This window comes from Etheostoma spectabile, chromosome 15 (assembly GCF_008692095.1).
Source record: "Etheostoma spectabile isolate EspeVRDwgs_2016 chromosome 15, UIUC_Espe_1.0, whole genome shotgun sequence".
Taxonomy (NCBI): domain Eukaryota; kingdom Metazoa; phylum Chordata; class Actinopteri; order Perciformes; family Percidae; genus Etheostoma; species Etheostoma spectabile.
In genome coordinates, this window is record NC_045747.1 from 13,078,071 (window position 1) to 13,098,402 (window position 20,332).

At 37.5% G+C, this 20,332-nt stretch overlaps 2 protein-coding genes across 2 annotated transcripts in view; both read right to left on the minus strand.

The window, feature by feature from the left end:
• The window catches only part of micall2a (mical-like 2a), a gene marked incomplete in the record, with an annotated part of 12,679 nt that extends 2,324 nt beyond the window's left edge, over nucleotides 1-10,355 (minus strand). Inside the window, 13 exon segments of the mRNA XM_032538086.1 lie at nucleotides 324-426; nucleotides 3,285-3,408; nucleotides 3,586-3,650; nucleotides 3,845-3,952; nucleotides 4,965-5,158; nucleotides 5,792-5,846; nucleotides 6,618-6,802; nucleotides 6,951-7,460; nucleotides 7,550-7,680; nucleotides 7,879-8,045; nucleotides 8,245-8,386; nucleotides 9,644-9,692; nucleotides 9,969-10,355. Coding sequence (XP_032393977.1) covers nucleotides 324-426; nucleotides 3,285-3,408; nucleotides 3,586-3,650; nucleotides 3,845-3,952; nucleotides 4,965-5,158; nucleotides 5,792-5,846; nucleotides 6,618-6,802; nucleotides 6,951-7,460; nucleotides 7,550-7,680; nucleotides 7,879-8,045; nucleotides 8,245-8,386; nucleotides 9,644-9,692; nucleotides 9,969-10,111 — 1,976 coding nt within the window.
• A 3,070-nt stretch (nucleotides 10,356-13,425) lies between these two features.
• Nucleotides 13,426-15,781, minus strand: si:dkey-43p13.5 (visual system homeobox 2). The gene is made up of 3 exons (XM_032538021.1): nucleotides 15,300-15,781; nucleotides 14,842-14,999; nucleotides 13,426-13,950 (listed from the first exon to the last, which is right to left on the minus strand). Exons 1-3 carry the CDS (start codon nucleotides 15,538-15,540, stop codon nucleotides 13,528-13,530), a joined length of 822 nt encoding a protein of 273 aa, XP_032393912.1. The 5' UTR covers nucleotides 15,541-15,781; the 3' UTR covers nucleotides 13,426-13,527.
• Nucleotides 15,782-20,332: the final 4,551 nt, after the last annotated feature.

The window sequence follows — 20,332 nt, forward strand, 5'->3', positions numbered from 1 at the left end:
TCCAATCTGAGTTTTCTGTTGCACAACTAAAACACCTTTTGAACGTACACGTTGCACTAAAAACCAGTTCCTTCCTGAGACTATTTTGCAGCGGCACCGAGGCTCCATCCGGCGCTTAGTACCGCCCACAAAGATTGTAATTGGTTCAAAGAAATGCCAATTAACCAGAGCACGTTTTTCTCCCATCCCGGAATGCTGTGTGTACTAGCCAGACCCTCCTTTGCAGCGATGTGGAGGAAGGTCTGGCAATGTGAGACAAAACACAGACTAATAGAATCAATTACAACCAAAACTGAAATGTTTTAAGCTACAGAATAACTCACATGTATACAAGCTCTGACTCCTTCCTGATGTACATCTGCTTCTTTCGGATCAGGTTGAACCAGTCGACCATCAGTGGGTCCATCAATACGTCTCCCTTCCCCTCTGAAAAACAGCATTAAAAAAAAAAGAATGCACTGAAATACAATTTGTGACCCTTGATAAACTTTTAGAAAAGTCAAGTTCTAATATCTTGTGTACATTCATACAAATAACTCAATGCCTGTAAACCTTTTAGAGTTTCTGACTTGTGAGGGAATTAAATTCTGCAGGGACAAACTAAGCTCCGAGATTTCACAGTGTTCAGACAGCAATATTTAAATATCATTTTGGCTCTGTGCTCTCCTGATAGCACACAATGCAGTGAGTGTAGTTAAAGAGCAAGCTGTAGAATAATTGTTTTCACATTATATATATATATATATATATATATATATATATATATATATATATATATATGTTGTTTAAAACATTCACATCCTTTTATTTCATATAACTATCCAGAAGCCTCTTCTCATCCAGAATCATAGCTAATTTTTGTTTAATGTTCATCAGATCAACTCCTTGTTTTCACACGACTTGATAATAAATGAGGATTTTGGATGAATTGGCTTATATGGAGCAGGGTGAAGGATTATTGAGATGGAGGGTGACTCACCTCCTGGGGCCATGTAAACACATCACTTAAGGTACTGTAGCTGTCAATAATGCACAGCTCTGCACCTTAGGTGTAGGTAATCCTTATATGATACTTTAAAAGTGGCTGTACTTGACATTTAGAACATACCAGTTTTTTTCTTCAATTGCTAAACGACAGTGGGCCCAACTTTAGCAAAAAACTAACCACAGTTTGTACAGCAGCAGTTCATGTGGAACAAACTAGTTTGTTTTTCCATTGCTTGAACACAGTTTTCAAAACTCCACACATTTATCCCATGACATTAACCACAACATGCACAACACTGTGGATGTACAACACGTTCAAATGCAAACAAACTGTTAACCACACCTTCAAAACAGAATTCTAGTCCCTATCAAAACTGCTGATTGCAATTTTACCTGAAAGCCTAAGCAGGGGTCTTGTTTTAGGCTAGTTAGTGAATATACAGTATCTGGTATTTATATAGAGTAATCTCAGAAAGCCTTCTTTTTGTATAAAAACACCAAATTGTGTTGTGTGTTGAGTTGTGTTGCTTGGAAGGAGTTTTGCAGGTGATATGAACCGTTTAGTTCTGGTAACTGTTGGTAATGCCGACTGTAGTTAGAGTTTTGCACATGTGGCTTCAGTTGTGCCCACTGTCGTTTAGCAATTATTATTATTTATAAAAGATATAATTATAAGATATAAAGTATTGGTGTCCTGAGCAGAGAATTAAATCATATGAACGAAGTGCGTGTGTGTAATCTGAGCTTCTGTTCTTTGTTTTAATAGCCGGTCCGGGTGCATTTTAGTGCATGTGGCCGTGAAAAACTATTTAATACGTATTTTACAAATTGGCGAACAGTCAATTTATTTTCTTAACTAAAATGATTCAGTAATAAGATGACTAATTATTTTGATAATAAATTGCAATATAATTAATAATAATCTTAAGAACATTCCCTGGATCCACTTTCTCAAATGTGAGGTTTTGTTTCTTTTCTTTGTCAAATAGGAAAGTTTTTGTGTTTTCTGTTCACCAATAGTTTTAGACTGTCACACAAAACAAGCATTTTGAATATCACCAAAGGAAATTATAATAAGCATTTCTCATGGTTTTTCTGATATTTTATGTAAAAAAAGGATTAATTAATAGTAGCTATTAATAATCATTAGCTGCAGCCCTAATGTAAATATGACAGTAAATACAAGGCCAGGCATTCCAATCTACAATATAATTCCTTATCTAAAAATCCCTAACATTATCTTAATATGAGAGTTTTAACATGCAAAACTTAGGAAATAAATGAAGTACATATTTGTCTTATTTGTTTAGTTTTAAGTTGACAAAGACAGTATATAAATCTGAAATGTTTAAATATGTCGCTAAAGCAGTAATCCTAGTTAACCAACTCAGACTGGAATACCGGAGTAGGTGGATGGATAGATTTTTAGAGTGAATATTTGCCAATCCCAATTAGTGACTAATCAATCAAAACACACACACCAACATTAACACATTGGCATTAAGGACAGATTGAGACTGAGCATATGACAGTCTACAACCTGCCACTCCCAGAACAAACAGGATTTTATTCTGAACTGAACTTGAATGCCAGGGTTTAGTTTTTACGAAGACAAGTTGAGAAATAGATTATCTCCTAGGTGGTGTGCAATTGATGTCAAATTCTGGCCAAGCGATTGCATGCTTAGGCTTCCTGGGTGGCGAATAGGAAAAAAAAAAAAGGTACGCAATCGACCAGAATATATATTACTATACCCAAGTCATGTTGACCTTGAGCAAAGCAATCAGCCCCCCTAGTCCCACTACCTCAGAAGAGAAGCAACATCCCTGTGGGCTGTCTGTTCCTCTCACCTCATTTGGCTGCAGAAACAGTAATAGAAATGGCAGGCAAACACACACACACACACACACACACACACACACACACACACACACACACACACACACACCAAGCTCCAGCTGATGGCGAGTGAATGTGTGTGTTCTGTGTGAAGGAACCAGGACACAACTCAGCACCAGAGATGCTCTCACTGAAGCAGCAGTGGGATTCAGCAGTTTGCATGAATACAATCAAATACCAAAGTTTGTGTCAAGGTTATTCACTGCAAGAAAGCAAAATTGACCGTTGCATTGGCATCTTTTCCTCACAATAAGTGAGTTTGAGGAAGTGTACATTTCCAAACTTGCACAGCTTGTTTCTGACATGTCAACATTCAATTTTGTGTGCACATCTAAACAAGGAAAATGAAGGAAATGGGTAAAATGTGCTGTAGAGGAAGAGTGACAGGAACAAAGTACCTTCCTCACAGCTGCGGAGTTTCTTTTCCAGCTCCACACCCTCCTTCTCTAACTGAGCCACGTTTGTCTCAATATCATTCAGGTCCCTCTCAATCTGCTCCACTGGAATATGATAAGACTTCACCTGATATAAAACAAAAGAACTTAAGAGTCACAGTATTTATAAGTATAGATAACTTTAATTTGAAAATTCTGACTTAAACGTAAAGAAGGTCGTCCAATTTTTTACTGGGAATATAATGAAAGCATATTTGTAGAGCTGTTAATTAATCTCTTAAGAGACTTAATGGAGGGAACTTACAGAGGGTGACCTCATTTCAGTTCTGGAGGCGTTGGGGGGTGACAAATACTTTCCCTTTTTAGCACCTAAGAGGTAGATAAAATAGGATTAGATAGTCCTTTCATGGCAGCTTTTCAGAAAAGCATTGTCACATATGACTTAACCTGATTTATTTTCAGTAGAAAAAGACTGCTCATGAAATCAACAAGATGGCTAAGGCCATGTATGTGTGCCTTTGATGATGACATTTAAAAAAAAAAAAAAATATCTGGAAACCAACCTGACGGATTTCCATGATTGGCTGGAGCAGTTGTCGAAGAGCTAATAGATTCCACAGCTGGCCGTCTGGGTGGGGATTTCACAGGCGAGTGACTCCCATGTTTAAAACCTAAAATAAGGACAACCAGGTTTACATGCTGTAGATCTGCAGAGTTCAATATGCTAATGCCTTTTACTGGTTTCTGCTTAAAACAGAAAAGAAATCTTAAAAACACAAGCCAGCATTCTTGTGAATTTTCAGCCACATCAGCCCTGTCAGTCTGTCCACCACATAGGTCCAGACTTACATGTCTTAACAACTTTGGATGGATTGCCATTAAACGTTAACCCTTCATTGTCCCCGAGGGTGAAGTCAAACCTCAGTATTCCTGACTTTTCTTCTAGCGCCACCATGAGGTTAGCATTTGTAGTTTTGTTTGAAGTGTAAATGCCATTCAATTTGGTACAGACATTAATTTCCCTCTCAAGATGAATCAAAATCACTTTGGCGATGATCCTCTGACTTTTACCCAAGCGCCAGAATCAGGTCATTGTAATTTTAATTGTCCAATACTTTGGATTATGACTACTCAACTGCTCAACTGTACTTTCTGTTTAGCCCAAATTAGCATTACGTTAGCATATACTAACAATCTAACGTTAACTTTATGCTTAAAGTTGCCGTAATAAATTTTTATAAAACAATGCATTTTTTGATGATGTGGAAACATGAAAGGGGTTGTACATAGTAATGAAACAGATACTAGGGCTGTACAATGTATCGTTGTTTTGAAAACGTTATTGCAATATTAACTTGCGTAATAAAACACTTGAAGATTTTTTGAGTTAGCTGAAAGAGAGCATCAGTAGAAAACTACAATTTAAAATGTAACTTAATTCTCTAAAATTCTTTTTATTGGTGCTTTTAATGTTCAATTCAATGGTCAATAAAATAATGTTAGAATTTTCTTTTTTAATTCAACACTTTAATATCTATTTTCATTAGCTTGATATTTAACAACGTTATCTATCTCATGCAGCCCTTACAGATACAGATTATCACCTGATTCTTGGCTACTCTACTAATAGTCAGTCTCATATTCTGTCAAAGTCTTTTATTACAACTAACAAGAGGGACTCACCAAGGTTTCCAGAACCAAGCTGAGGTTTCAGGGGAGACACTACCCTAAAGTGTTCAGGATCAAACAGAGCAAAAGTAACAGGAGGTACTGCAGGTGTGGGAGCCATGGGAGACCTTGTTATACTGCTGGGGACATTAGAGGAAGTCGCGGACATGGATCCAGGCTTATGTTGCTCAGTAAAGGCTTCAGCATGTCTGTAAGAAAGACACAATGAAATAAGCCTTTAAAGTGTGTCATCGTTCCCTCCATGTAAAAATACAGCATTTATCCGATACAGATATGATGAACATAAGGTAAGACAATCCTTTATTGGTCCCACAGCGGGAACATTTTGAGTGTTACATCAGCAAAGGGGACAGTGCAATAAGAAGTATCAGTAACAGAAAAGCAAGATATAATAAGTAGACAGACTGAATGGTTGATGTTACAGTATTGCACATAGAACATATTGATATTGCACAGTTTTATACAACAGAGAATACAAATATAAGAAAGAGGCCTCACCTTTTATTTTGTAATGATAAAAGGTGATGAATGGAGGAATCATCAGCAGGTATAAGAAATGAGAGAATCTAGTGTTAGAGTAGGAAAGGTTCAGGCCTGGCACTCCCTGGGGCTTGTTAGGATGGGGGACAGAGCTAGCTGCTGCACTCTGAGCCAGTCAACATTAACAAAGACGGACGAAGCTCGATGGTTCCTCATTCTGGAGAGTGAATAAGCTGAATGGTAATCTTTAAAGACATTTTTTGTCCATCTGTGTGACTTTCCCCACTTCCAAAGTGAGTCATGAGGTAATGGTTATTATAAAGATAATTGAGGATACTTACTTTAAACCTTGCTCAATTTTCACAGGTTTGAGCTTCAATTGTCCCCAGACTTGATCTACAGACAAAAGTTGAGTAAATGAGTTATGGGCATACAAGCATAATGCAAAAGATTATCACTACTTTATCCATAACGTAAATAACTGTTGAAATCATTTATTTCAAATCGGGGAGAAATTATCGCGTTTACTTTTATTTGACATCTGCTTTAGCAATGAAGTGTGATCTCAAAAGCAGTACAAAAAAATAAAAATCCCTTGACTCTGATTAGTACTGGTGTAATTATCTAGTCTTTCAAAACAAGGCACTAAAGTAAATGATCCTCTCCTGCACATCTGTATTAAAAGACCCAAATTAGTGTAATTAATCCTAATTTCCAAAACAGGTTGGAGAAATGTCCGTGGTCTATATGGTGTCCTTATTAACAGGCATAAAAGTGACTTTCCATGATGAGGAGACTTCTATAAAAGATGATAATTTGATGACCATTTCTACTAAAAACTAACAGTAATTGTGTTTCTGTCTGAAAAGCTACTGAGTGTCAGGATGCCGCAGCTATGCATGCACATCCATCCAAAGAGAATGACAGTTCAACCATGAAAGCTCATTACAAGTGGGAGACAGAAATTAAAGTGTCAGTATGCAACATTGACCTGCCACCATGCTAAATGCACTGGCTGTTTAAATAGGGCAAAGATGACAAAAGGGCTTTGTTTTCTATGAATGTGTTCTGAGACAGACAGAGAGGAGAGGAGGGGTAAGGGGTGGAGGTTGGCTAGATGTCAATTAATGGATCAAGAACAACCAAAAGGAATTTAGTAGAGCTCGCCTTTGGCAGTTGTGTGTACAGTTGTTGGCCTTGTGTTGTCTTTGTTGATGGCCTTCAGACATGGCGGTTCCTTATTGTTTGTCTGGCTGGTGGAGGGCTGTCCTGCCCAGTTTCCTGCTGGGCCTTGGCTACATTTATCTTTTCTCAAACTGGGGCTGTCAGCTGAACTTGGCTTGTCTCCAAACCTGCAGAGAGGGGAAACCCTCACCATCAGTGTTAGGAAGAACATTCATTACAAAACCATACAGACAGAGGGGAAGACTAGAAATATTAAATTATTGCAAAGGAGAATCTATTCATCGCCACGGAGAGTATACAGAGTGCAAAACTCACCGTCTCTCTGCTGATCGGATGGTAAACAGGTGTTTGTTGTTATTGTTGCGGTTTTCCTCTGCCAATATCTTTACAGTGGTTGTTCTGACTCTGCTCTTCTCATCATCAGGACTAAGTGGGGCCTTTGGCCTTCCTAAAACACTTGAGGGCTCTGTGGGCTTCCTGATACCTGTTGAGGCCTCTGTGACTGGCGCTGCAGCCTGGAAAAACCTCTGCCTGGCCGTCTGCGTTTTATGGGCTGAGGCCGTCCAGGACTGAGAAGGTAAAGTGGGACAGACTGGCTTTAGGACAATATTCAGTGGGGCTGACAGCACAGAAGAAGAGGGGCGTGATGCAGGATGGGTCTGGCTGGTAGTATTTAACCACCCAGCTGAACTGACAGTTCCGTTTTTGATCCCAGCTTCGGAGGATGATTTGCAGCTGTCCTGGTGGGCATTACAGATAAAAGTGTCTGTATTCTTCCCAGGTTTGTAGCCTCCTGAATGAAGCAAGCTGGAGCATTCACTGCATCTGGTGGAAGTTTATAAGAATGAGATTTTTAATGCAATAACAGTATGCTAACATACATAAGTATCTGTGAATATAGATTCAATTCTAACTTGAAACAGCTTCTGTGATAGAGCTTGCCATCCACAAAGTGCCTCTGAACCAGATGAACATGGCTCTTGCATGCAGCACATTTGCTATTGAGAGTTCCATTTTTGTTGGAGTTTTCCGCAAGAACTTCCTTCTGTGAAAGAAAAGTGAAATTGAGGTAATGTTCTATCCAAAAAGGTATTGCATTTACCTTATTAACAATTACCCAATCCCCTAAAAAAAACTAAAATAATCCTCCATGTTTTTATATGTGATAACTCAAAAAGTAAGACAAAGATGTATTGTAAACAACCATCATTTCAAATGTCCGATGGTGTGTTCAAGTACTGACCTGAACAGCAGCTCTGGCCAACTTAGGTGAGGTCTGAGCAGCGAGGGTGGAAGGTAAACGATTCTCAATGGCAGTTTTAGGCACAAAGGTTTTGGCAACCACTGGGAGATTTTTCTTCTCTGATGGCTCCTCCTTGGAGCCCTCTGCTGGCCTTTTTACACCTCCCACTGAGGGGAGGGGAAGGGAAAAAAACACTATCATCATTACATTATAGCACAAGAGAGAATCAATATACTTTAAGAAAGAAGAACTAAGAGACTAAGAAATTTGTAAGAAAAAGCCCTGAATTTAAGAAAATATGCAATGTTTCAGCTCAAAAGTGATTTCCTTAGTGACTAAGAATTTTTAAACCATTCATATTCTCACTGGGAGGCCGTCCTTTGAAGTAGTTGTGGTACTGGGAGACGTAGGTAAGAATGCTCAGCCTGTCTGGGACCCTTAAAGCCACCATGTCTTCTGCATCTAATAAAGCTGGAATTCCCAACTTCTCCTCTGCGACCTGAAAAGCCTTAAGAAAAATAAATTTACATAGATTAACTAACAGCCATACATTCCTGCCAAAACTACATTTAAATGGTAGTATAGGGTGCACCAAGTAAACACATCCAAACCAATGTTGTCATATAAAAACATGGTATTCACTTCAGTATTGTCAGCTCCTACAATTATAGCATGTGTAAAAATGTCAAACAATCCAATCTACTTTAAATAGACTAGCAGTATTCTGTGGCTCAGCCCAGAGAGGTTTGAAAAGGGCTGCATAATGAATAGCACACTTCCTGTGAGCTTGTAGGGATAAGAAAGAGGATGGAGGGAGCAGGATATCGGGGCATTGTTTAGGATCAGCCATGCTCATTAAATTTAAAGCAAAGCCTTACAGAATACCAAGTCTGCTTTTATAAAAGAAAAGCACACAAGATAAAGAATTTGAGGATCTGTTTGGCTGTTTTTTTCCTACAGACAGACAGTTTTTATTAAACGACTCGTAAAACCTGTAAGAAACATGACACTATTCATGAAATATAGAAGGGTGTGAATTACTGTAACATTCTCATGTTTCAGTACAGGGACCATCCTCAAACAGTTGATCAAAACTAAAATTCTAATAAAACACACTATTCTGTGGCCACAAATGTGGTTAACACTTCTTCTTGCATAACAACCAAGAAATAAACGACAGTAACTTCAAGTGAACTGTCATCATGAAGATCGAGTGGCAGAGGATAGCGAGCCTCATTCAAAATGAATAGCGTGGAGAGCCTCTCCCCTGAGCTCAGGTTTGTTGCTGACATTGCCAGGATCATTTAAGACAACAAGGAAGTTGTACAGAGTGCATACTGTAGCACTCAGCAGGGTCTATAACCCTCAGAGGAAGCTGGTAAAATGGAAGAACACTAAATAATGGAGAGGTCCCCGCTGTGCTGTTTGGGTCATTTGGGGGTTAACTAAATAAATGAGGTTAAGTGTGGAGGCTGAGTAAAGATTCAGAAACTTCAAATTTGATTGGAATGTAAAAGTAATAGTGAGATGTACTTTCTACCATGCAGCTCCTGCTGAAACCGCTCTGCTGTTAAAATGTTGAATGTTGAAACAGCTAAATCTGCTGTTTAAATGCCAAGTCGAGAACAAACACTGTGTGTATCTCTGGATGCGCTGTCATGTGTAAGGGGTTAATGAAGTGGATGTGCTACATCAAATTTTGCAGCTCGAGTATGAACTGTGTTCCATTCAATGCGACAAAAGGTTAAACAACTTGACATCTTACCAGTCTGTTGTTCTCAAACACATCCTCCTCTTTGAGTGAGTCATAGTCTCTGGGAAAAGAGATATACAATGAACAGAGATTGAGAGAGAGAGAGAGAGAGAGAAGTTAGGCGTGCTGGTGAAGAACATCTAACTTGGACCCTGAAGATTTCAAATTCAATATAAGAAAACTAATACAAAAGATTACATTTTCAAGGCAAAGACACATTGACTACAGCCTTGTAGAAAACTATAATTTGTCCAGGCTGCCAAAAGTAGCCTACTAATCCGAACCCCAGCAGAATTTAATCTACATGTAAAGCACTTCTTCAACGTTAAATACTCACATCAGGTCCGGTCTGTACTTGTGTATAAGCGCACAGAACGCCAATCCGTTCTTGAATGATGTAGTCATGTTGGTGATGGCTACATCTCGGTAGCCGTCACACTGCACTTTACACCACTGCTCCAAAGCCTTGATGGCAGCCATGCTCCCAGCGCGCAAGAGACACTGTGCGCTCAGTAGCCTACAAACAAAATGTGCAACAGGCTGAGGCTTCAATGTGGAGGAGTCGAAAGGAAAGAGAGATCAAAACAAATTGTGTCTGTTCGGGGTCTGGCCGTGAACTGCGCGCTGCAGCTGCGTCCGGTTTCCTTCTTTTACTTGAACGACAGCCGGGGCTGGGCAGCAGGACACGCTGCTCTGTACGTTTTTCACTCTACTCATTACACTAATTGACACCAACTGCTGATTCATCATTTACAACAGTTGAATTAAACTCTGCCAGTAAGTTTTTGGTGCACTTTTTTTTTTTTTAAAGTATGTCCAAACTGAATTAATGTAGAGTTCTGGCTTGTGTCCAAATCAACATATCAATAACTTTAACTAACCTGCTTTTTAGTGCACCAATCATTACAGAATTCCATTCTAGTGTACAAAACATCATTGCCGTGTCTGTATTTAGTATTTTAATCATATAGGCTAGGCTACAAATGTGGTTATGTATTTTTAACTTGACAAAAGCTAACTGATTGATTGTGTTGTCTGATTCAGCATAAGCTCCCATCATGGAGGGTAACATTCCACCTAGCTAGACAATTGAAGGCTGGGTTTGTCATTCAAGGATGCCACTATAAAATGTTGAAGAGTCCACAGAGAGCCCCCTGTACTGAAAGCACAACTGTTAAATGTGACCTTTAGGCAAAATGAAGACAGATTTAAATGGTTTGTAGTTTTTTTTGCTTCTGATCATTAAATCCTTTCCTTTAGAATAGCCATCTGGATTTTTTTTTAAATGCAAGTTGCCGTATCCAAGTGCTAACAGTATGACTGAAGTGAACAAATGTAAGCCTATTTAAATAAAAATAAAAATATGTTTTACTACTTCTGATGAGGCATAGTGACATTGGACTTAATTGATCAAATATAGTTGACTAAAGAGCCATTGTTTTGTGAGAAAGGATGTTGCTCTGCTATTGTAGCCTATAAAAGGTCTATGTAAATAACATATTCATTTAGCCTAAATAATTAAGTTTTAATCAAATGCATCATAAAATTTCATATTTTTGGGGTCTTGGTAAAGGAGGACGATGCTGTATGTAATTAAAACACCAGGCTTGCTTTCTCAGCCAGCATAACGGGGTCAGTGTGCAGTATTCAGTGTGTATTATGAGAACAGAACTGAATCTATGACATACATTTTTTCCCCCAGTCATCTTTGTTTGGGGCCCGATTGAGGCAAACTATTCTTACTTGTCAGATTCTGCCCTAATTAGCCCATATTATTGTGTCATACTAAACTTTGGGGAAACCTTGTGACTTGATTTCTCAGCCACTTTCATAAAGTAAACTGATCATGGAGAATTATACTTGTAAAGTTTATCAAAAGTCATTTAACATAATTTAAACAGGAAACAAAATAACTAATATTCCAATGTGCTTCTCTCAGTAGTTTAAACATAGACTGCAAGACAGACAGTACAGTGTTTATTTGTCACAACAATATAGTTGCCATAAAATGAAGCGGAGTAACACGCCTTCAAAAGTTTCACTATTGTCCCTACAACTAAATAAGAGATGTGTGGTTGGAGTAAAAAGGAAATGCATGCATTAGTTAGATTTTGAAAACACATAGGCCTACTGCATGCTTTGTCTGACCTATCAGTCCCATGTATCCTGTCTGAGGACATCTTCACTCCCAGAAGGGGGCAGCATTACACTGCACTGAGACCAGCCCGACCTGTGCTCAAATGCATTAACAATACATGCAAAAAGACGTGCTACCATAATTTCCATGCAGAAGTTTGTAGCATCCATTACTTTTCTTCTTCTTCTTCTTCTTCTTCTTCTTCTTCTTCTTCTTCTTCTTCTTCTTCTTCTTCTTCTTCTTCTTCTTATTATTATTATTATAACTTCACATGGGTCTATGTTATCAGAAGATCCTTTTGACTGAGTAAAGCATGACATCAAATACTGTGTGCAGGTGCAGTAGTTAACGATACACACATGGGATTATGAAATGCTTCCAGACTCACTGCTGTGAAGGTTGACATGTCTAATGATCAGGAATGTGCCATATCATATTATTTTAAGATAATACCAGTAACATTTTTTATATTATATGATATGAAATATTCTCACTTGTTGACGTAATTGCCTGTTAATTTGGATACTGTTTAGACGTTTCCTTTGTTGTACTATTAATATTTCATACAGATTCTGAGTCTTGCTCTGAGTTACTGTTGTTTACAGACTAATAAACAGATCACTTTTTTACTGAATATTTGATGGCAACCTCTTAACGTTAATGCTGATATATAACACTAAAACACTATAACTTATTGTGTTGCAATTGTATGTGCGTGTAATTAATAATAAAATATTGGTAAGTACGTTGTCATATCATCAAGAGTATTATTATTTAGGATATACCCTGATTTAGCCAAACAAGTGTTTGTGGGGCTATAGCCAGAACAAGGATGTTTAAAAAACACCACATTGTGTCACATTTTGTGACTTAACCATTTGTTTGCCACACTTATTTTGAATTATGAAAATATCATTTTGAATGCATTGATCGTTCAACAATTTTAAAACAAGCCCTCAAATAATCATCTTTTTAGATTCATGGAATCTGTGTGAATACCAATGAAAACAAAACAAAAAATGTACTATGTTTTTGATGCATATAGTTTAAAAAAAATGTATACAATTGGTATACAGTAGAGTCACTTTTCATGATTTCAGTTTTCAGCTATTTCCATTGTTTCCTGTGAGGATGTGTGGCTGCATGCAGACATCCTGCCTGTCTGTGAAGGTAACCCGAGCGGTCAGGATTAGCTCGTCTTTAATAAAATCATTTAGAAATGATTTGACTGTATCAGATTTCTGCTGCACCCTGATAGACTGATGTGATAAGATGGAAGCATTTGCCATTTGTCATTGTTATTTGTTCAAGACTGAGCTGTATACCTTCATTCAGAGTTGACAACCACAGTCACATTCATTAGGTGTTGAAAACAGCGTTCGGAATATGGAGCCATAAACAGCACATGCATGTGAGATAATCAATCAGTTCTAAAAGGACTGGAAATGGGAGGGTAAAAAGAGTTTTTACAATTGTATAAAAATAACTTTTAAAGTTATATTTTTATAAAATTGTCCAGAAAATGTCATTAAAGAGGTTAGTTAGAATATACCATGAAGATAAAATTGAAAAAAGTGTGACAAGATAAGTACTTTTATCATTTTAATTGGAAAATCATGTAGAAGATGACTGTAACATTAAATGCTCAGCTAAATAATGAAGCTCCTCATCCCAGATAGGGTTATGTTCCTGAATATTAATGGTTATAGTATTAATAGCTTTTTATGATTATTATCTGTACAAACAGGAAGTAGGAAAACTATCCATCATTGTGCATGGCATCATCTTCCTGTGTTTGTGACTGTGTGTTGCCTCCTGACATGTTTACAGTGCTTTGGATCTCGGCCTCGTGCTCTCTGGCTTTGGCCCTCAGCTTGGCGATGCTGCAGGAGCGGAGCTCCTCTGAGCTCGGCCCCTCCGGCCTCTCCCACTTCCCCGACCTCTGGCTGACAGACTGCATGTGCACGCTCAGCACAGCACCCGCCGCTTTAGTCCAAGGATAGTTTTCTCCTTCCTGCCGTCTCTCCCAGTGCTCGCTGTCAGAACCTTCTGTCTGCTGTTTTAAACTCCTGCTTGCTTTCTCAGGCGTTTCATCATTGTCTCTTTTTACACAAGGCCCTGCGAGCTGGCCCTGGAGCTTCAGCTGCCGCCTCATCTTGGCACGGCGGTTTTGAAACCAAACCTGAAAAGTGAAATGAAGGAATACTAAACATGAATGATACGCAAGTATAAATAAATAAATAAATACATTTGTAATGTAACAACTTTTAACAGTTTCAAAATGACAAAGAAATGTTTTGCTCAAATTTAAGCTTCAAATTTCAACAACCTTTTTTCACACTGTTTGACCACTTTTTCAGCATGCTTTAGGATTTGGTCCCATTTTAGGCCAACTGAGTTTTAAGTTGTTGTAATCATTCGTCCCATCTATAACAGAAAAAATCCCTGTCTGACGCAATTCCAAAGTAAGAACACTAAAGAAAATTGCACCAAAAGGACAAACTTTGGAAAATTTTCACTTCACTTAACTAACTTTTACTGCTGAAGCTTCACATTGGTCTCGGCTGAATTTTGGAAAGCACTTTTGCAAGTACTGAAAATATCGGCCTCCATCTCTTACAGTTTAGCGTGTTACTGAGGAATCTCTTTGCGGCCAGCACGGACAAGTGGCACATTGTACAGAGACCAATGACTGTTTCAATATACTTGTAAAATGTGAGTATATTTTTGAGGCAGACTTGAAAAAATATGATCCTGTGCTTTTTATGCATTTATACTGACAGATGTATTCATTTTTCAGACAGCCTTTCTTTGCTGTAACATGATGCATCTCCCTGGAATTCAGCATCACATTTTTGGTATTGTTGAAAATGTTAACATCTTGAATAGAATTACGAAATGTTTGTGGATTTAAATAATATGTATATCTCAGCGGTAACTGGTACTAATGAACCTGCAAAAGAGTTTGTAGGGCTGAAGAGCTTTATTTGCACACTGTACATACAAATGTGTATCAGTGAGTTGAATGAGTATGAAGTGAACATAATCAGAAAAACTTCAGTGTACCAATTACCTGTACTCTGGCCTCGATGAGGTCCAGTCTGAGGGCCAGGGCTTCCCTCATGAAGATGTCTGGGTAGTGGGTGGTCTCGAAGGCCTTCTCTAGCTCCTCCAGCTGCCAGCTGCTGTAGTTGGCCCGTGCACGACGCTGCTTCACTGGCCTCTGTTCATCTGGAAAGCACAGCGCAAGCACCGATTACACAATCGCCAGCGGGTGACAAGGAACTAATGGCTCTAGATTGGATAATTAGCACAGCGATCATTAGGCCCGCTATAACACTGCTTGATAATTGATTGTTAGTTACGAGCTGTTAGTCAATCTTTTGTAAACATTTACACTGCGATCAGATGGCGCTCACTGACTGTCTTAGAGAATGTGGTCAAACTGTGCCAGTTTGGCTGTGCGCTATCTCCACAAGTCCTGTATTTTCTGCCCCTTTTTGGCCACAACAGCTGTTATTTCGAACTCACCTATGCCCTCTGTGAGTGGCTCCATCCCGACTGCCTGTGTTGCCAGGAGAAAAGCTTCCTTGCAAGGCTCTGGCTGCAGATAGTTCCTCAAGGATTCATAGCTGATAAAGGGCCCCGGGATCAGAATCCGAGGTTGAGAGCCCAGTCTCGTTGGGAATGCAGGGAAAAAGTGACCTGCAGGTGAATGGAAAACTGCAGGCAGGAGAGTAGATACCAGTTGGCCTGGGCCAAACATGTCCATGCTGTTAGTAGTCCAATATTAAGTGTCAGTCCACTGAAAAGGGCCAGGTGGACTCCTACAGGGATGGTGACGGAATGGTTAAATGCATCCCAAAGTCCATGAATGTTAGAATAAAAAACAGTGATGGATGTTTCTGTCCAGTTGGTTTTTAAAGCTGCTGCATGTGGCTAAGGGGCTCAGCAGGTATGCAGGTAGTGGAGATGGTCTCACCTTTGTTTTCTGTGCTACTCCTCCAAATCCTCTCCCCCGCCTTTCCCAGTCACATGACCTCCAAACAGACAGCAGGGCTTGGTTTTCAGGACGGAGGTGAAAATGCAACCTGTGATTCATCTCTCAGTGGATTTTCAGTCTTACAACATTAGTGTTTGCCGTATTTGCCATTACTTTCCCAACAGCAATCTGTTTCTCACATTTTAGTGGAAGGGTATGTGTCCCCTGGATTTTTCTCTCTTTTCTCTCTGCCTACCTGGGACAAGTTTCAACATCTTTGGCTTCTGAAATTTTAATCAGTGAGATGGACAGGAGCTCAATGTGTGGAAACTCAGATGTGTATGCATATTTAGACACGTTTGCCTTAAAAGATTTGCACAACTCTTATCTGGTCCGTTCAACAGTTGTCAAATATAATAAGAACAAATTACTGCAAAGGAGCCATAATCAAAACACAAGTTGTTCAGCCCTGAGGGATGAAAACAAGCACAAAAGCAACAACAGGTTCCAGGATAAACACACTCCTCCTGACAGCGAAGCAACAAACCTGACAGCTCATTTGCTGAATGTTTATAATCCCTCCTAGTAACTTTGTGTTTACTCTGTTGTTGATTTAATTGTATTTTTTTTTCTAAAGTTTTTTTTCCACATCACCAAGACAGAATGTGCAAAAATGATGATGCCTGGTAACGTAATGAGTAGTGGCAGCATACACACAAAAATCCCTTCTTTGCATAAGAGTAGAAATTTACTGATGAAATGTTAAACAAGGTAAACCAGGTGGAGTCAAAATGTGACACATGTGAGAATAACAAACACCCTAATTATTTGCATGGCATACTTTCAATCCTTATAAGACTTATGATCACACCTTTATGTCATCTTTATTTGAAACTTTGACAACACATAGTCCCTAACATATGGATTTATGGAAAAGGTAGCCACCAGTTGCCTTATTTGTTTGGATAAGGAAAAAGAATTGCTTACAATTGAGAATTTGGTTAAAATTACTTGTTTTGCAGCGTGCAGATTTTTTTACATACACATGGTCTGATATCTGATATCTTGTTAAATGGCCTAAGCAAAATTAGTTTTGGTCTGAATGCAGCATTCACAGTATTGTCATTTGATTCTTCCGTGTGACTTTTGGTTGCCTACTACTTGCTATTGCATATTTTCAGTTACAAAAAACATTCAAATATTAAAATGGTCAGCTCTTGAAGGACATTTTTGCTTGTATTCTTCTTTTTTGTACCATTATACTTTACATTCAGATCCTCTTCAGGTTTTTTTTCTAGCACCAGCAATTAGGCACTATACAGACCCTCGCCCTGGGTTTGATCCCCAGTCCAATTTTTTGTGTAGTCGCATGTTCTTCCAGACTTTCTTTTACATACTATACTATTACTATTAATCACTTTTTTCCAACACTATACCATGAATACTTTTCACATCTATACTATGACTATTTTCAAGGTACTATAATAGGACTTTTTTCGACATGACTGTTTTATGACTTTGATGGCATACTATACTATGACTTTTTAATGACTTTTTTCAACATACTATACAATGAATTTGTCATCACTTTTTGAACATACTATAACATGACTTTTTTTCGACACAATACACTGTGACTTATTGACATGCTATACTATACTTCAGCTATTCCAGTGGCAATAGCTCAGTCAGGGACTGTGCTGTCTCCTTCTCTGTTCACCTAATCCACCACAGACTTCCAGTACAACTTAGAGTCAGTCACCTACAAAAGTGTTGTGATGACTCTGCAGTTGTTGGGTGTATCAGGGATGGACAGGAGGGAGCATACAGAGCGCTGGTGGATGACTTTGTGGAGTGGACCGGTAAGAATCACCTGCCGCTGAATGTGGATAAGACTAGAGAGATGGTGATTGACCTCAAGAGGAAGGGAACAGCTCCACAGCCCCTTTGCATCCTGGGAGAAGATGTGGACCTGGTTGGGGAGTATAGATACCTGGGTGTCAGCATCGACAACAGGCTGAACTGGAATATCAACAGCACTGCTGTTTACAGGAAGACTTTTGACTTACAATATTTGACTTTTTGAAATGCAATGCTACTATGCTTCAGCTAGTCCAGTGGCATTTGCTCAGTCCACATGGAGTTGTGTTTGGAACAGGAGCATTGCTGGTTCAAGTCCCCATATGGACTGACGGAAAGAGTACAAATGGAGAGGTGACAGTAATGCTACTTCACTTTCTTTTTTTGAGGTACTATAGTATGACTTTTTCGAAATACTATACTATGCCATTTTTATCACTTTTTTGTCATACTATACCATGAATTTGTTATCACTTTCTTAAAATACTATAACTTCACTTTTTAATCACTTCTTTTGACATACTACTTTTTTAACATATTATAACATGACTTTTTTGACATACTATACTATGACCTTCTTAACACTTCTTTCTACATACTATATAATGACTTTTTTATCACTTGTTTTTCGACATAGTGTACTAATACATTTTATCAATTTTTCCACATACTCTACTGTGACTAATTTTTTGCTAATATACTGTGACTTTTTCATGACTTTTTTGACATACTATATCATGACTTTTTATCACTGTTTTCTACATACTACATTATGACTTTTTATCACTTTTTTCAACATAGTGTACTATTAAATTTTATCACTTTTTCACAAACTCTACTGGAAATATTTTTGAGCTACTACACTGTGACTTTTTATGACCATTATTGACATACTATACTATGACTTTTTATCACTTTTTTGACATACTATTAATTTTTATCACTTTTATATACTATAGTAAAGATCTTTTTCGACAAAGGTGTAGGATTATCTTTATCACTTTTTCGACATACTATGAAAATTTTTGAAATACAATATTATGCATTTTTATCACTTTCTTGTCATTCTATAATAAGACCTTTTTTGACATAATATAATTCGACTTTTTAAACATACTATACCATACTATACTAAGACCTTTTTTGACAAAGGGTAGTTGCTTTTAATCACTTTTTTTGACATACTATACTTGACTATTTTTGAGTTACTAAACTATTACTTTTTTGACACACTATGCTATTACTTTTTTTTACGTAGTATACTATTACTTTTTATTGCTTTTTTTCGCAAAAACTATAACTCTTTTTGACATACTATGCTATGACGCTTTTATCACTTTTTTCAACAAACTATACTATGACTTTTTTTTATCACTTTTTTCTACATAGCATACTACATAGTTTACTATTACTTTTTATTGCTTTTTTTTTTACATACTACATCATGACTATTTTTGACATACTATAATATAAATTATTTATCCTTTTTTTCTTCATAGCATACTATTATTTTATATCATTTTTTTTCAACATACTATACTAAGACCCTTGTCGACAAAGTATGGAACAACTTTCATCACTTTTTCGACATGCTATACTATGACAATTTTTGACATACCATATTATGCCATTGTTCTCACTTTTTTGTCACACTATACTAAACACTTTTTTTGACATACTATACTGTGACTTTTTAATCACTTTTGTAACGTACTATAACATGTCCTTTCATGACTTTTTTCAACATAGTATACCATTGCATTTTATCACTTTTTTGACATAGTATACTATTACATTTTATCAGTTGACATACTATACTATGACTATTTTTGAGTTACTATACTATGACTTTTTAGACATACTATTCTATTACCTTTTTGACTTTTTTCGAGGTACTAAACTATGACCTTTTGACATACTATGCAATGCCTTTTTTATCACTTTTTTACATAGTATACTATTACTTTATATTCCTTTTTTGACATAGTATACTAACCCTTTTTTATATAGTATATTATTGCTTTTTTATCACTTTTTCAACATACTATATTATGCCATTATTATCTTTTTTTGTCATACTATACTAAGACTTCTTTATCACTTTTTTCTACATAGTACACAATTCCTTTGTATCACTTTTTTTGGAATACTATACTAAGACATTTTCCAACAAAGTATAGTATTACTTTTTTCGACATTCTATTCTATGACTATTTTCGACATACTATACTATGACTGTTTTCGACATACTATACTATGACTTTTTGACATGCTGTACTATGCCACAGTTGATCCAGTGGCATTGACTTAGACCATATGGACTTTGATTGGGAACTGGAGGGTTGTAGGTTCAAATCTCTGTATGGACCAAAACAAGATAGTGTAACTGGAGATGTGCCAATACCACTTCCTGTTACTTTTGTCAACATACTATTACTTTTTAATCACTTTTTTTAACACACTTTTTTCTACATAGTATACTAAGACCTTTTCAACAACGTTTAGTATTACTTTTTATCACCTTTTTTTGACATACTATACTATTACTTTAATCACTTTTTGAGGTACTATACTATGACGTTTTTCAACATACTATACTATAACCAATTTTTACATACTACAGTCCATGACAAAAGTCTTGTCGCTTATCTATTTTGTAGAAACACCTGCTATTAACCTGACTAAAATATGTCAGCAAATGAAATAGTGGTGCTGTGAGATT

Coding starts and splice junctions, on each gene's coding strand:
- si:dkey-43p13.5 (XM_032538021.1), bottom strand. CDS start 15,540: ATGGACATGTTTGGCCCAGGCCAACTGGTATCTACTCTCCTGCCTGCA. Junction 15,000..15,299: donor GCCACTCACAGAGGGCATAG/GTGAGTTCGAAA, acceptor TGTGCTTTCCAG/ATGAACAGAGGCCAGTGAAG. Junction 13,951..14,841: donor TCATCGAGGCCAGAGTACAG/GTAATTGGTACA, acceptor TTCACTTTTCAG/GTTTGGTTTCAAAACCGCCG.